This window comes from Cylas formicarius, unplaced genomic scaffold, assembly GCF_029955315.1.
Source record: "Cylas formicarius isolate icCylForm1 unplaced genomic scaffold, icCylForm1.1 PGA_scaffold_2__14_contigs__length_35257938, whole genome shotgun sequence".
In the NCBI taxonomy this organism is placed as follows: domain Eukaryota; kingdom Metazoa; phylum Arthropoda; class Insecta; order Coleoptera; family Brentidae; genus Cylas; species Cylas formicarius.
In genome coordinates, this window is record NW_026844319.1 from 16,465,174 (window position 1) to 16,486,948 (window position 21,775).

At 33.2% G+C, this 21,775-nt stretch overlaps 1 protein-coding gene across 9 annotated transcripts in view; it reads left to right on the top strand.

Moving 5' to 3' along the window:
- The window catches only part of LOC132697946 (collagen alpha-1(IX) chain-like), a 296,717-nt gene that overhangs the window by 262,480 nt on the left and 12,462 nt on the right, over positions 1–21,775 (top strand). For all 9 annotated transcript variants that reach the window (XM_060663732.1, XM_060663729.1, XM_060663727.1 and 6 more), the window contains 4 exons: positions 125–324; positions 1,251–1,373; positions 16,086–16,100; positions 18,902–19,014. In XM_060663732.1, the coding sequence (XP_060519715.1) occupies positions 125–324; positions 1,251–1,373; positions 16,086–16,100; positions 18,902–19,014 (451 nt within the window). The remainder of the gene's footprint in view (positions 1–124; positions 325–1,250; positions 1,374–16,085; positions 16,101–18,901; positions 19,015–21,775) is intronic.

Below are 21,775 nucleotides of genomic sequence, written 5' to 3' on the forward strand. Positions count from 1 at the left end.
GACGTATGTGCCATTGTTAGTATGTATAATATGTAATACGTAGATAGTAGCGCGGTGGATCATTTTAAATTCGCTTAGTGATTTTCGTATGGAATAAACTTCAATGTTCTTTTTATCGTTTCAGGACGATCAACGGCTAGTCCCCCGGTATTCACGACGTCTCCGGATCAGCAAGCTGCCGCCATCGTTCCCGGAGCGGTAGCGTTCCGGGACAGAGATGCAATGACGAGAATGTCCCAAGACAGTCCCGTCGGAACACTGGCATACGTCGTGGAAGAAGAAGCCCTACTTGTCAGGGTGAACGGGGGATGGCAATACATAGCTGTAAGTTATTTTAACGAGTGTATTTTTGTGGAAATTTTTCCTCTACGCCTGAAACAAAAAACAATAGATTAGGTTTTTAGCGTTTTACAAATCGTACAAACTACGTTAAAATAACAATACCACAAAACCATCAAGGTATGAAAAGAATCCAACAGACTATAGGGTGTTCTACACTAATATAATGATCGGCACTATTATGGTAGAGGTGGGAGAGTTCATCCATTTATCACCTGTCTGATGAAGTGCACGACATTAATTAATCACAGCTGCGTGACCATGACACGAAGACGAGAAAAAAGGTTAATTGAAACGATCGCGAGAGTGAAGAAGTAGTTCAACTTCTGGGTGACATGAATTCACGGCTGCGTAAACCCGAGAAGAAAATTATGTCTCCGTTACTTTAGCGCCATCTATCGCATCAGTCAATTGTATCCCGGCAAATGTACCCGAAACGCCTATACCATACTACTACCAGTTGTTCAAAAAATACCTAAAATACCTAATCTTTTATGCTACTATTAACTGAGTGTTATGAAGTGGGTGTTTATATGATAATGACTGTGTTAAAATCTTAACATAAAAAAAATTGAATTAGAAAAAAAATGGATTTCAACCCAAAAGTACTTGACGTTCTAGTGTTCTATACTTTACGTATGGTTGTATAATACTCCATTTTAAGAACTGCACATTTAGGACTAACTCTCGCCTCAAAATATCTAAATATATGTAAAAGTAGGAACTAAGCAACAATGTAACATAACCCACTTTCATGACATCTCGTGTTTGTCCTCTGGCGGTCGTCCCTATTGACAATTTTACTGAGAACTTCGCAAAGAGCGCCTCAAACGGGCTGATATTTACATCTCTACAAACACAAGCCCTCCCACCCTTCCCCCCATTTCCTAATCATCCTGTTTTGTTTCCAGTTGGGCTCGTTGCTGCCAGTTACCACCCCCGCGCCCCCGACTACCAGCGCGCCACAGCTTCATCCCCCGTTCGAGGCAAGCAACTTGATTAATCACATATCCAAGCCCGCGGAAGTTGCGAGTGTAAGTAGATACGAATTATAAATAATTCGATAATTAATCGAGATAAGTTTATACGTCCTTGGTCCACCGTTTAAAGTCCAAAACATGTTTTCGCTTGTTTTCCAACCTAATGAGCGAATCGGTTTAAAAGCAAACGCTCGTTCGGCTAATATTCCCACATTATTTTTGTCACGTGAGGCATTAGATCTTCCGATATTTTGCTATTTAAAATGCCGTTACCGTTTATGGCCTGATCCCAGGTGACTTACTGGCGTGGCTGGAAAATAAACGACCCAAAAAGTGCAACAAATTTGAAAATGTCGTCTTTTTAACAACTCTGTTAGCTGTCGCGTTGCTATAATAGTTTATATCATTACTCCAGTGAGATAAAACAACAGCTCGATATATATTTTTTTATTTTGTTATTATATAAATGCAAGATTGGGTCTTCTGGTGGTTTATTAATTACTTTTTACAGATACAATTCTTATTTGAAATCATTTACATACTATAAATTGGTGATAAAACAAGATTTATAAATTATAAAAAACCTTCGGAAAAAGCGCATACAAACTGATATTCAAATGTTTCAGACGTTCGAACGTTTTGAAAAAATACGTTTCACAGAAGGATTTTCTCTCGGAAATATTTTATTTACATAATCATATATTTCCATATTTTATTTATGCAAATACAGTGATTCAAAAAACATACGCCAACATTCGGGTGGAGATGCGTTGTTTAAAAAAATATCAAAGAAATGATACCCATTCTCGCACAACCGGTTTTATTTTGAAATATTAAACACCGGAACTTCGAAAGTAGTTCTAGACCGACGACTTAAGGTTTTTAAAGGTTTTTAAAAAACACCTTTTATTGTTTCACAAACAGAACTACGCGTTTTTGAGTAGGCCGTTACAAGGTGAATTAATTGCAAAGCACATGTATTTATGTATATATTTATAATGTTTCTATGGAACGTCCCGTCGCAGATACTGAAAATGCTTTCTTGTAATCATCAGCATATTCTATCACATAATTTGCGTTGAAATGTCTTTTTTCTTTTTCTTCTTTTTTTAATGACGCATCTCCACCAGAGCTTTGGCGCATATTTTTTGAAACACCGAATTACTGCAAGCATATTCAACATATGCATTTACAATTTTACAATATGTTTATTAATTAACAACAGCACGAAGTTTTTAGTACATACACAAATTGTAGACAGGTAGAAAAAATGATCACTGCCCATCTCACGCAACAAGAAAATTTCTTTCTATAATTTTGAAAATTAATGAAAAAAAAAGTGCATAAAATTTTGTGTAAACAATGAAATATAGTACAGTAAAACACTTGAAAAAAAGTGCATAAAATTTTGTGTAAACAATGAAATATAGTACAGTAAAACACTTGAAATGTTGACAACGGCATATGGTGAATCTACTTTAAGCAAAAAAAAAAAAGTTTATAAAAGCGTTGAAGAAGTAAAACAAATTATGTTAAAAAATCGTCGAATCGCTATTAGGGAAGTGGATGAAGACGTTGGCTTCTGTATTGAACAAAAGGCCATAACTGGTGACGAATCATGGGTATATGGTTATGACGTCGAAACCAAAGCCTAGTCGTCCCAATAGAAGAACCCGGAATTGCCAAGATCGAAAAAAGCACGTCAAGTTTTTTTCGTTTTCTTTGATTATCGTGGAGTGGTACATCCAGAGTTTTTACCATTTACCACAAGGTCGTACGACCAATAAAGAGTATCGCCTTGAAGTTATGCGCGTTTGCGAGAAGAAATACCAAGAAAACGTCCGGAATTGTGAGAAAACAATTCATGGATTTTGCATCACGCTAATGCACCTGCCCATTCATCGTTGATTGTGTCTAACTTTTTGGCCAAAAACAAAACCATAATCATGCCTTAACCACCATGTTCACCGGATATGGCCCCTGCGATTTTCTCCTGTTCCCAAAACTCAAGAAACCCATGAAAGGAAAGAGGTTTGGAACAATTGAGGAGATAAAGAAGAAATCACTGGAAGAACTCAACACTTACCAGGAGTGCTTCGAGGATTGGATAAAAACTTGGCACAACTGTAATATATCTGAGAGGGTTTACTTTGAATGGGACAACATTAATTTCGATGAATAAATAAATACTTTTTAATAAAACTTAAGAGACTTCGTACCTTTTGAACACACCTCGTATATTATTATTTTTTCTGAAAGATCTTCTGTCTTATAGTTAATACTTAGCGATTTCTTCTTTATGTATAACGCTATAATATTAGTTGGCCATGACAAAACAATTTGTCAACAAGGCTCGGTTAAGATTAAGAAATGAACTGAAGAAAGCACTTTGTTCGAGCCGCAGATAATACAACAGACAGCAATGCAGCAATTTTGGTGAAAATATCGGCCAAATCTTAAATTCACAGAATATGTCAATAATATTAAATACTTATTACTATAAATTTAACTTACCTTATTTTTAATTTTTATTAAAATATGCCCATATGTTTGTTTGTATTTTTCGTATATTTTCTTGGACGTTCCTTAGCATCAACGGTGTTATTAACCTGCACGCGTCCGTCCTATACCTTCTGGTGTTGTAGAAAGCTTCACATAAACACGAACTTTAATAAATTCCCAGCAAAGGCAATCTATTGGTATCAAGTCACATGATCCAGGAGGCCATCCAATAAATATCCTTCTACCGATCCATTTTTGTGGGTTTATTATTTAAAAATTTTCGAACTTCTGGAAAGTAATGCGGACGAGCTCCATCTTGTTTAAACCACATTTATTGGATCTCAATATTCTCAATTTCTTGATGAAGTTGAGGTAAATCATTTTGCAAAAAATTGAAATATCTAGACCCGTTTAGTTGTCCAATAACTTTAAAGTATTTTATCCCACAACACACATTACTTATCACTTAATATTACAAAATAAATTACGTATGCGAACGACTTGCGGCTTTGTCGAAATACAGGCCAGGAAATACTGAAGGCCACTTACCAATGGCCAAGGTTGAACAATACCCTTTGTTCAAAATGACAATCTAAAACTTCTTGGTGTAGTTCCATATGGAAGCGATGATATTAGTGTTTTCTAGATTGTACCACATAAGCTAAATACTTGACGGCTACTGAACTGGGGATTATCTTGAACTTCAAGTGAAATTCTTTTTACTCATTACTCAATAATACAATTAGCATCAAACGGTTCCATTAAACACTGAAGAGATTGTCTAGTTGGTATTCTTAGTATTAGGGTACTTTATCTTGTAAAACCTTACTGCTGAAAAATGAATGAACTAATTCATCTTTAGGAAAATCGATACTTAATTTCTTTTTAATTTACTTTACACCACAAAAAATTTTATGAATTTATTTACTTAGTTGTCAGGTAAAAACTTTATGTCATTTTGTCATAATATGAATGTTGTGCCAGTTAAGAAAATCCACAGTTTTCAGTTTAAAATGATGCAATTATATTTGTTTATTTTGAACACCCTGTAGCATCTAATTCAGATTCCGTTGAATATATAAATAATACTGTAAGTTTTGGAAATAAAAAAAGTCGTTAAGAATGAAAGCTGGCAAATTAATTGTAAGATATCTGGTAAGATTCTTATATATATATATATATATATATATATATATATATATATATATATATATATATATATATATATATATATATATATATATATATATATATATATATATATATATATATATATATATATATATATATATATATATATATATATATATATACATATATATATATATATATATATATATATATATATATATATATATATATATATATATATATATATATATTATTTTTTTTTGAAAAATTAAAATATTGGAAAAACTATTAGGTTAGGCATATATTATTATTAATTAAAAAAAATAAAAAATTAAAAAGTTATATGTTTTATTCGTCACTCTTTTTTGAGTCACCAAAATAATTTTAAATTGTGCATCCTAACAAGTTTTCCAACTTTTGTATTTACCATTTTCTAATAACTTTTTTTTAAAACCAATGAGATAATAAACCTTACTCTATCCTTGCCTCACCTTGCATGTATTTTCTCAAGTGAAGAAATAAATGTCAGAGATATAATTTCTATCCCTTTTTTGTATTTACCTGTTCTTATAAAAAATCACTGATTGTCGTCCACTTATATAATAATACCTTCCACCATATGATTACGTCGTTACATTTGAAAATCGGTTAGAAGGTTAATTTGCTGAATGAAAAACAAAGAAATGAAATAGAAGCAAGTAGCCGTTGGCGGACGCAGAAAGCGAAAATTTAATTACAAATTTGTTTGTTCACAATTTTCCTGGAAATATTTTAATTTTATTAATAGGAAAAGCCTGGGAAGATTACTTTGTTAAAGTTTTTGTCGATGTGGTGAAAAGCTGAACATCATGAAATAATCACGACAAGATGGCGGGGGCACCGAGCAAGAAGAAAACAATAGCCACAATAATTATTAATTCACACGTCTGCACTTAACATTAATGCAAAATTTATAAGGAACAAATTAATTAATATTTGGGCCATCCCGGTCATGCCGACTCGAAAAGACCTTTGAACGCTTAAACGCTAATTAAAATATTTAATTCACGAACTAAATTTGTTCTAGTGCAAACTGCAGTTAAATTTATTACGGCCTAGAAATTACTATTCCGAAATGCGCCGTTGCAGTCCCTTTCTCGGATCTTTACCTAAACCGCTAATTTGTAATTTATGTAATAATTTCAATTATGTTGTGGTTAAAACTAACCGAAAAATTCGATGGCGCGAACTATTCGAAAAAATTGTAATCTGCCATTGGCGTCGAGATTTACAATCAACCAGCATTAAATGTTTAAGTCAGGTTTGGCTTGATGACCGTCGTGTCGCTGATTTCAGGCTATCGTATTCTAGAACTGACCTTCAGATAATATCCGTAATGTTGGGACTGCTCAAGTGACCGTGGTCAATTGGCGGGTCAATTAACCGTCAATTGACGAGTTCCTATTTGACCGGTCAGTTGACCTCTTCTTAATTTTCTAGTCAAAAAATGTTTTAAATAACATCCTGCAATTGTAGAGTGTTATCTATCATTATTTAATAATATGCATTTTATAATAAATTATTATGTGTCTGTGATGTCCAATTTGCCTATTCAAGAAATACTTCAATACTCTATTTAGCGATTCGGAAAATCCCAATAAAAATATCCATTTAGTTCCCAGAACGACACAACGGCAATACAAAGCACTATATTAATAAATAAATATAAATTTCATGGTATTTTTAAAATTATTTCGGTCAATTGACCGGCCAATTGACTGGTCAACTGTCACAAAAAACTTGACCGGTCAATTCCACAACCCTAACTATACGAACTGTCGAATCATCCGTTATTCGAAATAATTCCGAAGTTCTGTAACGCAATTCACATCATAGATATAGTTTAACGTATCTCAGAATGCAGAATCTATTCACAAATATTGAGGGATGAAAATAAAGTGACAAATCATATCACATGGGACAACCCGTATATATTTTACCGCGTTCTGGTTACTTTTGTACAGGCTGTCCCGGGAAGGATGTGGAATGCTGTAACTCGAAACATTAATAAAATGTATTACTAAGGTCTCCCAGGGAGGAGTACCGCAATCTTAAGAATAATAATAATAATAATAATAATAATAATAAATAGTATTTATTTAAAAAACAAGAAACAGCACAGCTATCAACAGCATTTTACAACAAGCGAAACTAACCAGAGAGCTCAATAGTGGCGCAGCCTAGCTTTCTATAGCTGCTCTACTAAACCACTATATAGAACTCTTAATGTATAATATACATACAAAGTTATATAGATTTATTACTGATACTATGGAAAATACCTGAAAAATCGGAAGAGAAAAGAAAAAGAAAAAAAAACATTCACTAGAAAAAGTAAGAAAGATAAAGAATTTGAAAAGGCGATATGACATCATAACAATATCCACTCAGGCAGAACCACATTTTAGGAAAACATTTTTTTAAATGCATTTAAATTTAAGTTAGTGAATTCCTTTGACAGAATTGTAGAAACGAATCGCGTTGAATTTAAAGGATATCTGAAACATTGCACTCTGATGATGTGTCATCATTAGTTTGTTTCTGTACCTTACGTTTACAGGATGGATGGTACTTCTAGGAATAAATCATAAGGCATATGTTGATGTTATGATTTGTAACATTTTTTGAGACCTATAATAAAATGTACACAAGCATTCTGCAACCTCTGAATACGACGTCTAGACTCACCATCGATAAAAAAAACGTAAATCACATCACAGTAGTTGAAATTTGAGAGAACACGTGACTCAAATAATTGTTTTCTTATTTTAAAATATACCTGTTATTATATACTTTTTTTCCTTGCTGATTCAATAACGGAAAGTTTAGTATTATCTAACATTATATTAATATTTTGTTTTAGAAGCTTAATCTTATTTAAATTTCCAAATATCATTAAATGAAATGTTAACTTTTAATGTGATTTTTGTCTGAAATCCACCTGCTAATGTAATTCTTATTTAGCACTTTCTTATGTATCTATTTAAACAAATTGGTGGGGAGTCAATAAACAGCTGAAACTCCTAAACAATTGAATGGATTTTAACAAACTTGCTTTCCTTGAAAAAAATATTGCCCAATCAATGCTATCTTATCTGTGATATGACTAATTCTTACTGATGCAGGCTAGTGAAGCCCTCACCCCAATAACTTATTTGTAGCTTGAAAGATTAAAGAAACGCAATTTAAATAACACGCGATTTGAAAAAGACTCTGCTATTTATTCTGTTTTATTTATAAAATTTATTTGCAAAATATAAAATTTCATAATACTGTAAGTTTAATTATTATTAAATTTAATTATTTAATAAATATTTATTTATTTATATTGTTATATTTATATTATTTATTTATTTATATTGAATTAAATTTAGTTATTAATACTTAACAGAAGTGGTCAGCATCGTATCTGTTTAATTGCAACACGGTTCACAACTCTATACTGCATCAATTCAGATTTAAATGTTAAAATTTATATACTCGTAGATACATTTTTTTACTTTCTTGTGCTACTTCTTGATAGCAATTAACAACTACCTGGACAAAGTCTTGTATATCCGTGTTTTCGAACTTGAACTATTGCAAAAATATAAACAGAAATTTTGATGCAAAACGTCATCCTTTTAGCTATTCGTATTCACAAGAACCTTCAATAGCAAACAATACAGATATCGTGAATGAATACAATTTCGAGCCACCCAAGCGGACATAGATTTAAAGCCAAAACGTTATACTTAATAGAAGCGAGAGAATTATTACCGGTAATCCGAGATAACAGTCATTATCTATAACAATTTACTTTACCGTAGGTGATTGGGTTTAGATTACGCTTGGCCAATTCGAAATTGTAAATCGCTTCGCCCGCCATAAAATCCCTTTTCAAATACCGAATACTAATCAAAATATTTGACACATTGTGTAGCAACTAACCGATCAATCCTGTGAGCCACATTGAAGCCGAGGTTACTGCAAACCGAGTTATGTAGGGCGCCTCTAACCACCTTGCGATTAGCAGCGTATGAAACAAAAATTTAGGGAATAAATATCTAGAATTCCAGAATTAGAAATTTTATCTAGAACTGCATAGACTTATCAAGGTCAACGGGTAACAATGAATATAACAGGAAGGAAAATTATCGTAATTAAAGAAGTCCTGCTTCTACTATTAGAAAACCCCGTCTAACAGTAGTTTGAAGGAATTATTTATATTTTTTAGCCAATAAACAAATATTGCCAAAGCTTACAGAATCAACAAAACCTAATTCTACAAAAACAACACTTTTAAGAAACCCGTTTCTTACAGTTGACAGAACCCATTTAGATTTTGATATTTTAAAAATTTTTATCATAGAGGCTTCGTTCAAACAAATGTTGCTAGACAAGTATGTCGGCCCTCTCAGTGGTCGATACTCCATATTTCGGGTTGGGTGTTATATGTTGTGAATTATTTATTTTTGAGTCGAATTATTTATCGGTCTAGATTATACCGTTATAATTCTGTTATTTGTAATATTGTGGACCCATGAGAAAGCCATTTTGGTATTTTTTCCGAAGTGGACACGAACCAGCGAAAATAGTGTGACTTTATAGAAGCACTGGTAAGGTCGGATTTAGTAATTTAATAATCATTTAAGTGATTAAATTATTCATTTGTTTAAGCATTGTGTTGTGCATTCTTTTAATATGTCCGAGAAGTCTAAGCCTATGTCGCCTCGCTCGCCATCAGAACCCGCCACTCGGGGTTTTTATTTCTATTTTATTATTTTTATTTAAAGTATTTAAATTGCTTTATTCTGATTCCCGTCGAGAAAACTAGGTTTTGCGTGCAGGTATTCTTAGTGATATATAATGGGCATGAGAAAATTCTGTAAGTTATTTTTAATTTCCACATTCCACCGCATTGATAGCCTAGCGATCTTAGTGAGAGTTAAGGAAGCTCCTGGACGTCCTAATTATTGATTCATTTCCATTGTTTATCCATTTCAAATATAATTGCTGGCGGACGCATTCCGAAATAAAAACATTCTTTTCAATTTTGTCACGAATCGGAAAGTAAGTTAAATTGGCAACAAAATAATACTTCACCCAGTTTCATATAACTTTATGGGTGCTTTAGAATGAAAAACACCCATTAGCATTTTTTAAAGAAAACATGGTTCTGCTGATGCCAGGAAAGAAATTCGACAAGTTTCGATCCAGTCTAATAAAGTTGTTTTACAAATCTGGGACAAATGTTGAGAAATTCGGAACTTGGTGTGTTTTTATGTTCATTTTAGAAATAAATTTCTTTTCCTGAAGCTTTTGGTCCACTAATTTTCAGAATATGGCCGATGGCCACGCGTGATGAAACAGTGAGTACATTCGAGTAGACATCAGTCCTTTGGCCTTCGCCGTAATCTCATAATTTTACGGCAGCTTTTGAAATCCCGTCCAATTTTTAATACATTCGCCAGAGTTGTGCTTTTGTTCGCCAATGCCAGTACGATTTACGTTGTTACGTCCCATTTCGTTCCTTAAATATGGAAAATGTAGGAAATGCAAATTTAAGCTACATTAAATTTAAAATGAAATACGCGTTACTGCGGATTCGGAGCGCACGAAGCCTGTGGAAATGATTTTGCGCACACTTTCGACCGGAAGGCAAAAGATTTGCTACTTGGCTGCCGGTCCACTTCATTGCACGCGTGTGCTGGAAAATTTTATAATTTTCAAGGTGTTTGTATAGGAATTAATTTGAAAATATTGCGACCATGAGCCGGTTACAGATTTACAGAGCTTGGGGTCGGTTGCACAAAGTCACAGTAAAGTAGCTTTATAATTGTAATTAAACGATATCAAACTTACATTTTATTAATCATTCGATTCCTGTTCACAGTTAACCAAAGCAGTTTTCAAAAAGTTGCCAATGTTAAAGTACCCGTAGATATTCATAAACGAACGTGGAGACCTTCGAAAAATTCGATTTAATCGATTTTTCGAAAGTAACAAGTAATATTTTTGCATATTGACTTTTTTTTACAGTCGTAGCAAATTGCAATTTATTATTTGAAAATTGTATTAGGAAACTGAAAAACGACCAAAAAATTGAAATTTTGACACCCTGCATCTCAGTGACAAAGTGTTTTCAGACTATTGTTGACTATTGAAAGATGTGATTTTTTATCTAAACTTGACTCCGTGTATCTCGAAAATGAATCAAGTTAGGATATATGCTATATGATGAATTCTTAGCTGATAAATATTTCATTAAAATCTGTGTAATGAAGTCTGAAACATCTTGTGTACAACCTTCTGCACAAATAAGTTGATTTACGTAGCGACAAGACAATCGTGAAAGATATTTTATTTTAACTTAGAGATATGATTTTTTCCATTTCGAGAAACGGCAGAACAAATACGAAACCGAGTAAATTCCTTTCTCAAAAGCCTAAGCTATCCCATATATCCCGCTTAAAAAGAACCTTAAACTACTCTTTGTCTCGAAAGTCGCGCTAGAACTCGAAATATTTGTCCTTAAAAATCCGTCCACGTACAACCTTCAGAGTATTTTATTTTATTATTGCCCCCCCGATTTTGTATTCGAATAATAAATTTCCTTACCGATTCAATTTTATTTTTCCCCCGGCGGATACGATAGAGCTTATAACTTTACCCGACTACTGAATCTGCTTTTCGTTAAACCATGTACCTCGAAAGTTTAATTTATTGAAATACGATCGAACTTTGATTTAACCTGGGGGCCGTTTGCTCTATTGTTTCCGGATTTGTGCGGCGACTCTAAAAGGTTTGAAAATGTCGCGCTCAATTCATCGGCTTGTTCGTTTTAGGAAATCGAATAGGTTAAGGGGATTAAATTGAAGTGGTTGACGAAGCTTTAGCCATTTAACGCTAACTTCGTTTAACAGTGGCCCAAAAGCCCGTCCCACACAAGACGGCACTGGGCGAAATCTCAATAAATTTGAATTAGCCCTTGACTTTATCTATAAAATAAATTAAATCACTACAATAATAAAGTGTCGACAGTATAATGAACAGTTTAATAGGTATCTTCCATCATCAATTACAATACTACTACTAATACAGTTTCAGTCAAGCTCTGAAGAAGCCAACAAGATGATTGGCGAAACGTCAGCAATTTCGACTAAGCCAATACCGAAGCAGGAGTACCAATGATTTGGCATTTAAATTGCTTGAAAAAAATCTTGGAACAAGCATTGGCTGCGTTTCCCTTTAGTTAAAAAAAATAAGCTTACATTTCTAGTTCACTGGCTTAATGAAAGAGTATCAAAATTAAATAAAAAATACAAAAAAGGGGAGTATATAAACTATCGACGTTCATCCAAAATGAAGAGCAAACAGACGATCTCAACATATTTTTTATTACAATGGCTCACGAAATATTACATACCTTAGATGAAACTCCTGCTAGGCCATCAGAGTTCATTTAACCTAAATGCTCATTAAAATTTTTCATGGTTTGTCCTTGAATAATTTAAAATCTCTACACTTTTATTTTTTTAATAACAAGATCCTTAAAGAGTGCTGCAATGCAATTGTTTTACCATTGACTAAGTGTTTTCTTACTGGAGTATGTCTCAAGATTTTTAAAGTATCTTAAGTTCCACCACTATTGCGAATAGAGCCTGACAAAGCTGGGGGCTTTAAGAGAGGACAGCACTTCAACACTGTGACATCTCTGAGGACTTCGAATGTGTCGGTCATCCATTACGGTTCCATTATGATTTTTTGTATGCATCAATAATGTTTTTGCAAACGGCTCTACATTTAAAACATCAAACCCAAATATAGATACTCTTAAGTACAATAACATTCCAATGAGTGGTTTACAACCAATCATCTAAAATTAAATGAGGATAAGTTTTATCTTCGTTAATGTTTTAAACAAATATCGTTTTCGGAGCATAAATCTGCGAGTGGGGTGCACTTCTGGATGAGAGGCTCGCTTGGAAGGTTGTTTTCTTAGTAAAGCACTTCTCTAGTGCCACATTTTTGCTACGACCACTAAAAAATTTATTTAAAAGATTGCTTAATCCCAGGTTCAATTTTGGCCTATGCTGACATACTGTAGAGAAACCCAACGGATTCCATTGACAACCGTTATTACATGTATCACACAGTTATAAAAATTCGTAACTCCAAAAATCTGTTACCACTCACCTAAAATAATCATAGATATCCCACTTGCTCTAAAAGCTACTCTTGATCTAAGCTTATATTCCAAATCATGTCATAAATTTGATATTTAAAAAAATAAAATCATTTTTGTTTAGAGCATTGTTTTTATTCATTAGATATTAGCTGATTCTTGATAGCACTATTTTATTGTGTTCAACATCTTCCATGTTTTCCATTTTTGGTTCAGTTTTTATTCCTATTACATCTAATAGTATACATTTTTTTATTTCGACGTGCTCTGAATATACACTTTTCGTTGTCGTTGTTATTTGTTATTAACCGATTTATATCTTATAAATAACATATTTATGAGTTAGGTAGTACGTGAGTTAATGCATTTTTCTTCTGTTTAAATTAAAAAATATTTTTTGTTGCATATGTACAAACTAACCCAAAATACCATGCTTTTGTAAGCATTTGATACTGCTGAATTTCCTAATAAATTTTGTGAATGTGCTATTGCGGACAAAAAAGTGAATAGAATAGACGTTAGTTCATGCAGAACGTGAAAAACTAATGGTCCTCGAAAAAGTATAGTATGCAACACGTTGGGTAAACTTATTAAATCACTTCTTTATTAAACACTCGCTCCGGTCGTGCCAAATAAACTCGTAACTCAAATGCCGTTTACCAGACTTGTTGCTTACTATATCATTCTCTACTTCCTTCTGCAAATAGCTCATTAGCGTGTGGAAAGTGTCATTTTATCTATTTCATCTCCCACGGATTTAAGCCACTTCGGACATTTCAAGGATATTATCACACGGCTTGCATTTTCACGTTTGTCAATTCTGACGGTCATATCAGTGAATGTAATTGTGATGTTTTGTAAAAATGTACTCAAAAACTAACGTTCGTAAAAAAGTGTAGTATGCAACAGGTTTAGTAAACGTTTTAAGTCACTCGTTAAGAAAACACTCGCTTCACTGTGCTCTGCTCGTGCCAAATAATTGCCACAATTGTTGCATAATAAACTATAAAATACATAATTTCGAGCCATACCCTGGATACATTCGCGAAACATTTAATAAATAGGGTCGAGCAAACAGCTTTACATTGGTGGACGTTTTTAATATGAGGTTGTTGTCTTATTCACTCTCAAACGTCAGTCATTTTGTAAGTACTAATTATGCATAAAAGCGAAACTGACAAAAAGATCTACATGATCGATTCGATTGGTGGGTGTTCCGGAATCAAATTATTTATCTACGCAATTACTCATCCGCTATTTTCTTTGCTTATACGCCAGACGCTCGAGTATGCACATTCATGGCGAAAGAAATTCCGGAAATCTTCTTGGAATAAATAGGGCGCAATATTTTCATTTTTACAGGCACTTTATCTTTATTCCGTCTGTGACACATGCGAGATATACAAGAGCATTGCGAATATATAGGGTTCGCGATCACAACACACGTTCAAGATTTACTACATATTGAATTGTAACGTCCTTTGAATATGGCAAGGGTCGGTTAGACTTGAGGACACAAAATTTGAGTATAATTAGTACTCATTCTAACTAGATTTCGAACTTCCATTCCAATTGTGTACAAAGCAAAGCTTGAATTACCGGTACTAGAACTGAAAAACAGAAAGCTGAACAGCTACTTAAATATGGTGGCAACGAATTAGTAAATGAAATATATCATATGATACATTTAGGAAAGGAATGGAACTAAAGCAGAAACAAAGAAACAAAAATCATTGCATAGAATATCCTTGAAGAACCATAAGGATTTAGACAAAATATATGCATTCCAAGATATAATGACACGATGTCTTCAATCTACTAAAGGATCGATATATACCAAATAAATATTTATATAATAGTAAACAATAAATTCTTCACGAATATCCTGTGTCAAAAGAGATTAAACTCTACCCTTTACGTACGTAGACGCAGTCATTAGAGTTGTAAAGATTTGAAGAAGTTGTAACATCGGACGATGAAGACAATCTACACATATTTAAAGCAGTCTAAAAATACGACATATGTAACAATAAACAAAATTCCTGGCAATATCTAAAGAATCCAGTACCTGTAAATTGGCGATTTATTTGAAACGCGTAAAAACAATATTGCGTAGGAACCCTAAACAGTAGTAAAATTCCTATCAGCAGCGGCTAAGATATAATATGGAGAAATATATTTGTTGAATGCGAATCGCGAATATATAAAATGTGCGTTGTGACATAAGCATTAGAGACTGGTCGAGTCAGCTGGGACTAAACTCTTTGCAATCATCGAGATAAAAATATATATTAAAATATATTCAGTTACATACCACTAGAACTTAACTACTTAGATCGCCTGAAAAAACAAAACATAGTCTTAAGGTAAGCGGTGGAATACGATGTTTGGTTTGGTTGAAAATTAAGATGCTTTCACGTATTGGTTGGTTTCCTCTGATACAACTGATCTAAACGCTGAACTGACTTTCAAAAAAACATCAATTAATAATATTAATAATCAGTTAGTTAATCAAAATTTTATGTTACAGTCGTGAGACGTTGAAACTAAAAATTCAGACCAATGCGCTACAGGTCTGAATTTTTAGTTTTTCACCAATAAAATCTTTAGAGAGAAACTTTTTGCCTGCTCCAATGGAATCTATAAGCCAAAGTTACAGGCAAATCCACGCTAAACAATAAATTTAAACTTGCCTGACGTATCGGATTATGAGAATAAGTTTTATTCAAGTTTAAGTTGAATAAGTTTTCTTATTCTCGACTTCCGTCTATAACGAATTCCTAAGCCGGGTGCTTTGAAATTTAATAATAAATTCGAAAATCGAACTTTTCACGCACATTTATTCGATTCGGTGGATCAATAGATTTCAACATGTCGACTTGCCGTTTTTAAACGAATTGTAATTAATCTATTTGTTTTTGTTACAGTGGCTTCCCAAAATGGTAAGTGTTGGATAGTACCAAGTAAAACTACTGAGATTGCTAAAGCTCTTGTAAGAAATTAGACTGTGAGGAACTGTCTTTTTCCTCAAATTTTTACCTCAAATTACACAAATGTGATAATTGGTTACTTATCGATGATTCGACTTAATTCAAAAACTTTTCACGTAGTAGGTATATGCGAGGCTCAAAGCTAAATTTTTTTAAAAGTTCTTTCTTCAAAAATGTGAATCATATTTAATGACCTAACCTAAATTGGAGTTTCTTTGTTTAAAGTCATGTATCATGTTAAAGCAATGATTATGAAGCTGTTTCAAAATCATGCAATCAATAATTTTTTTTCATTTTTCAAAGAAACTTCCTCAGGCTACTGTAATACTATTTACAAAACTCCTGGATTGCTCCTGCGCCAATCATCTTGTTGGCTTCTTCAGAACTTAACTGAAACTGCTCGCTTTTTACTCTGTACCTGCTTATATATTATTTGAACGAGGCGGAGTTAAATGAGGATTATCAGATGACTGATTCCCAAATTGGTGATGGGTAAAGACCTAATTCGATGTAAAGATTATTAGGTTGCTTATAGATTTTTACAGACTCTCGGATTTTTAGTTTTATCGAATAAAATTTTATGTTCCGTGTCGTGATTTTGTGATTGCATCTGCTGATGAGTTTATTTGTCTTAGTCTCAAGTCTTCTTTTAGCGTAGTTGATATTTTTCGTCTGGTGTCTCCAATATATTCTTTAACGCATATGCATAGCATGCTGTCAACTCGAAGATGTTGAGAGATTTTTGACCAAGTGGTAAATCTGGTTTTGACTTTATATTTCTTTAGAATTTTTGATATGTGGTCAGTGATGTTTGGAATGTAAGGAATCACAACAGTGGCAAGTGTGTGATTGCTTCTAGGCTGTTGGAAGGTTTGGGGTGAAGTATATTTTGCAATGGATGCTTAATATCCTTAATGTGGAAATTATTAGAGACAAGAGCAGAGGTAAGGTGTTTTAATTCTGGGTTTATAACCGATGATTTTTGGGCGGGATGGAGATGTGAGAGTGGTGTCTAAAAATAATTTATAGCAAACAAAAAACTTACCCATGGACCTACTGTTTTGTGGAGAATGGAATTCTCGATATACGTCAGTTATACTGCTTTAATATATAAAAGACATCCAAAGAGGAAAAATTCTTGTTCTTAAGGCTAATCACACTTATCATACCCGGAACAGACAAAACAAAGACGTCTATCCCACAGTTAGAACAAAAACACACGGACAACGATTATATACGTATTTCTCACCTAGGTTACATAATATGCTACCAGCATATATAAGAGAACAAACCATCTTTACGAAATTTAAAAAAGATGTCAAAATATGGACGTTTCAGACAGGCAGACGACTTTTTTATGACCTCGTTAACTTAAAATATAGGTAAATAAGATTTGAATTATATTTAATCAAGCATAGTTTATTTTTACCTAAATCCTAAATTATGTATATTCACATGCCTAGTGAGTTACTGTCTTTCTCCTCGTTTTATTTTTATTTTTATTTTTGCTTACATGTATGAGTAGATATTATATTACTATAAACATAACAAGCAGATTCTTTGCCTCGTTGTTATTATTGTAATTATTATTGCTTTGGTTTAATATTGGTGTGTCACGCATAAGCATTTCGCAATGCTTCAGTGAAACAAAACATTAAATTGAATAAATGTTATTATCATTATTACTATTATTAAGGCATCGCTCTGTGTGTGTAGGTTTTCTATAAATACATTTTCTATTGATAAGAATATCTAGACTGGGAGGTTATTATTAGTTTTTAATTCAATGGTAAAACGTATGTTAGGGATTATAGAGTTTAAATGTCTAAGAAAATCTACTAGTGATTCTTGCCCATGTGGCCAAATAGCTGTTCCCGACGTTTATTCAAAAAATTTATTCGGTAAAACTAAAATTCTTTCATGTAATCAATTCTTCTACCAACGAAATATCCGAGAGTCATAGAATCAGCCGCCTGAGACAATTTTTATGCTCCTCCTTTAGCTCCGCCCCCGCAAACAATATATAAGCAGGTGCAGAGTAAAACGCGAGCCAGTTTCTCTGTTAAGCTCTGGAGAAGCCAACAGGATTATTGGCGAAACGTTATTAAGTTCGACTAAACAACAACCGATGCAGGAGGAATCCAGAAGATTTGTAAATAGTAAAATCTTTGGACTTTATTTACTTCAGCCTGAAGCGACTCATGTATTACTTAGAGGGCGGAAAATTTGACCCGATTTAATAATAGCCCGACCATTTATAAAAGACACCCGTTTCTTCGATCGGGAATAACGAACGCCGACTAAACCTTTCGAAATTGAAAATCTGGCACCGTATCGTAAAGTTTGGAAACACGCTGCCAAATAGTTTCGCATCAACCACAAACATATCGACGACAGATTTCTCCACTGCTCAGCTGGCAAACTCATTTGGAAGTTTGCGGCATGGAGACGTAACTGTTCCGACCATTTTACGATCCACAATAACGTGTAGCGAGTGGTCCTCGAGGAAAATACCGTCAAATCCATAAATGGAAACCTGAAAATATTAACTTCACGACACCAAATTATTCAAAACGGGAATATCCGACACGAGAACTTCGACTTATGACTGGGGCTTTAAATTGCATTAATACTGTTGCGAAATTATTTTGTATAATACCAAATATCTCAACATGTTACACTTATTGGAATCCAATATTTTTGAAACTATTGATTTTTAAGATGTCTATGGTTGTGTCAATAAAATGTTATAGCTTCGCATGGCAGCACTCAACGAACCCTACACTGGTGACGTCCATGGTGTCCGAGGAGCAGATTACGCGTGTTACAGAGAGTCGCGAAGAGCTGGACTCAAAGGCACTTTCAGGTAAGTCAACCTGTCAATTCCTATGAGATTCCATCAATCCTCAAGTCACCGGACTGGAGCATTTAACCAACGACGTTCAATGCGCACATCTGTGAGATTGTTTGTGTACGAAAACATTTGTGGAAATAATTGACACAAATGACCCATAATTTTGCATATTTACGCGTAATAGTGTAAAAATTGCTAGATGGTTTGTAACAGTTGGAAGAAATGTTTCATACGTTAATTGGTTATCGATCCTCTATGATCTTTATCCAGATTCCCTCATGGCGTCGCTTCTTTTTTATGGAAATTTCTTGGGTTTAAATACATCGACATCGAAATAACAAAATGGATAAAAGTGATTTTGGTCTTGATAACACTGGTTTTAATCTTGGCTCATTTAGTTATGGTGTTAAGTCATCCTCACCGTAAGTTTTCAATGAAGATATTAACTTCTATTATTTTCATTGTAATGCTGCTCATATTTATGTAGATATTGATAAAATAGACTTACTGAATAAACAAATAATTAAGCGGGAAATGGAAATGGTATTGTATAGGTAACTTTCAGGGGATAAACCATACAGACTTTATTACGGAATAGCTAAAGAATTCCAAAGAACTAAACCAAACATAAAAAGAAATATAATGTAAACTTTTCCCCCTAGCGCATTTATTTAAAATTTGACAAAAGAAAAGTTACCCGAAGAAGTATTTTTGCACACCTTTAGATTTTTTAATTTCTATAAAAATATAGCATCTATTGAAAAAGTTTCAATGGCCGTAGTAGACAAAACAACTCAATTCTGAAGAACTCCTACCAGTTTAGTATAACCTTTTTTTGTAAAATCGTTAATAAATGTGCTAGCAATTTGGTTTTTCTAAAATATTTCTTAGCCCACGTCTGATAATTAATTTTGGCAGGTTTAAGTCATTATCCACACAATTTAAAAAATATAGGAGTTTTCTAACCCATAAAATACCTAAAATAGCGAAAATTTGTAAAACACAAGATCAAATAGATTTGCATGTCTCAATGTATTTATGCAATAAAAATATTTATCAAATCTGATGTGTTTGTAAACAAATTAAAAAGTTGGTTTGGTAAAGAGGCTTTAAAGAAATCTTATACTTAAAACTGTTACTTTCTTCATATTGTGAAAATAAACTAAGCTCAATACTTGGTATAAAATATAATACTTAATTCCTTAGTTGTAGATATAGCTTTGTATATAAATTCTTTAAAATACTGGAGACCTACTATTCACAAGAACAAAATGAACGCTAATCTCAGGTGGATACAAAAACGCCAACAGACGAATAGTCAGTTTTATTATAATATTCGACTTGAAGGGAATGAATGAATGAATGTATAGTATGGTTAAGACGAAGCAAATCCTATATTATGGTATTAAATATTACTAGGATCTATTCAAAATTAAATAAAATTTTTACAAATCAATATTTTCTAAATGTAGCCGAAACCTGGAGAAATATCTAACATCCTCCATTTTTAAAACATCTTCACGCTCAACTAGAAATTTTACGAAGCCCAAACCTGTTTTGCATTCCTTGAGTCCTTAAATTACAACGTCAAATTGTCGATGAATTTAATCTGCATCGAATAAAATCGCTCCCGACAGTGGATTTTTACCTAAACAAGCGCCGACTTCCAAAAACTAGGAGACGGCATCCGCTTGCTAATCTTATTCGAAACTAAACGAGTTTTGGAACAAAGCAAGACCTCTCAAAGAAGCTGGAACGAATTATTTGCCAACCCTAATGCGATCGGTTTGAGTTTAAACAAACACTCCCGCTAATTGGCCGGTTTGAACTGTGACTGAATTTAAAATAAATAAACCGGGTGCATAAACATCTCTTTCAGTATTAACGCAATTTCGCTCTGCAGAGGTTAAAGCAAATCCGTTAATTAAAATTGATAATATTCCCATCCGGGGGTTTTGATAATCGATATTTTTCAATTGTCTGCGGTCGAGTAGTTTGGACATAAAAAAAATAATTTGGTAATCATTTTTAATAGGGTTTAACATATTCCTGGAAAATTATTGATCAGTACAATTTGTATTAGAAACCTTTGGACCTTATGGTAGAGTAGCGTTTAAAAACTTACAAACTTACCAATTTATTAGATTCATAGTTTTTTTATTAGATATTTCAAGGCTTTAATTTTGCTTGTGGACTACAGGAAAGTAAACGTACATATGGATTATTTATTATAATCGTTCAAATAGGAATTAGCATCTAGGAAAATGTAGTTAAGCTTCAAGCTCTAAGTAGAACCCTATTTGAACATTACACACCTTACATTACATTACATTACATTACATAACTAAGGCTCCACACCATAAGCACAGTCTCGAACACCTTGCAAAATTGAAGATGGCACTTTTATCCAAGTCTCCGGCGTACTCTTCTGCAACCATCGCTTGCTCACAATCACAAACGTGACTCCGCTCTTGACACCATGATAGAGTTCATTTTGATTCAAACTCTACGGACAGCCCTTTTTAAAAATTTAATGTCAAACATGATTCAAGCTATACGTACATACGCATTGGTCAAATGCCAAAAAAATGCTGCTAAAGAGAAGTCAAAAGTGAGAACGTTATTAATACTTATACAAACGAATACAACACATTAAGAAAAATTTTGAAATAATGAACTATTTAAGTAACAAACAAAAGAAAATTAGACAAAAGCTATTAAAGGTATTATTTTCTTAGACAGGTACAACTGCTGCCATTTTTAAAACAAAAAC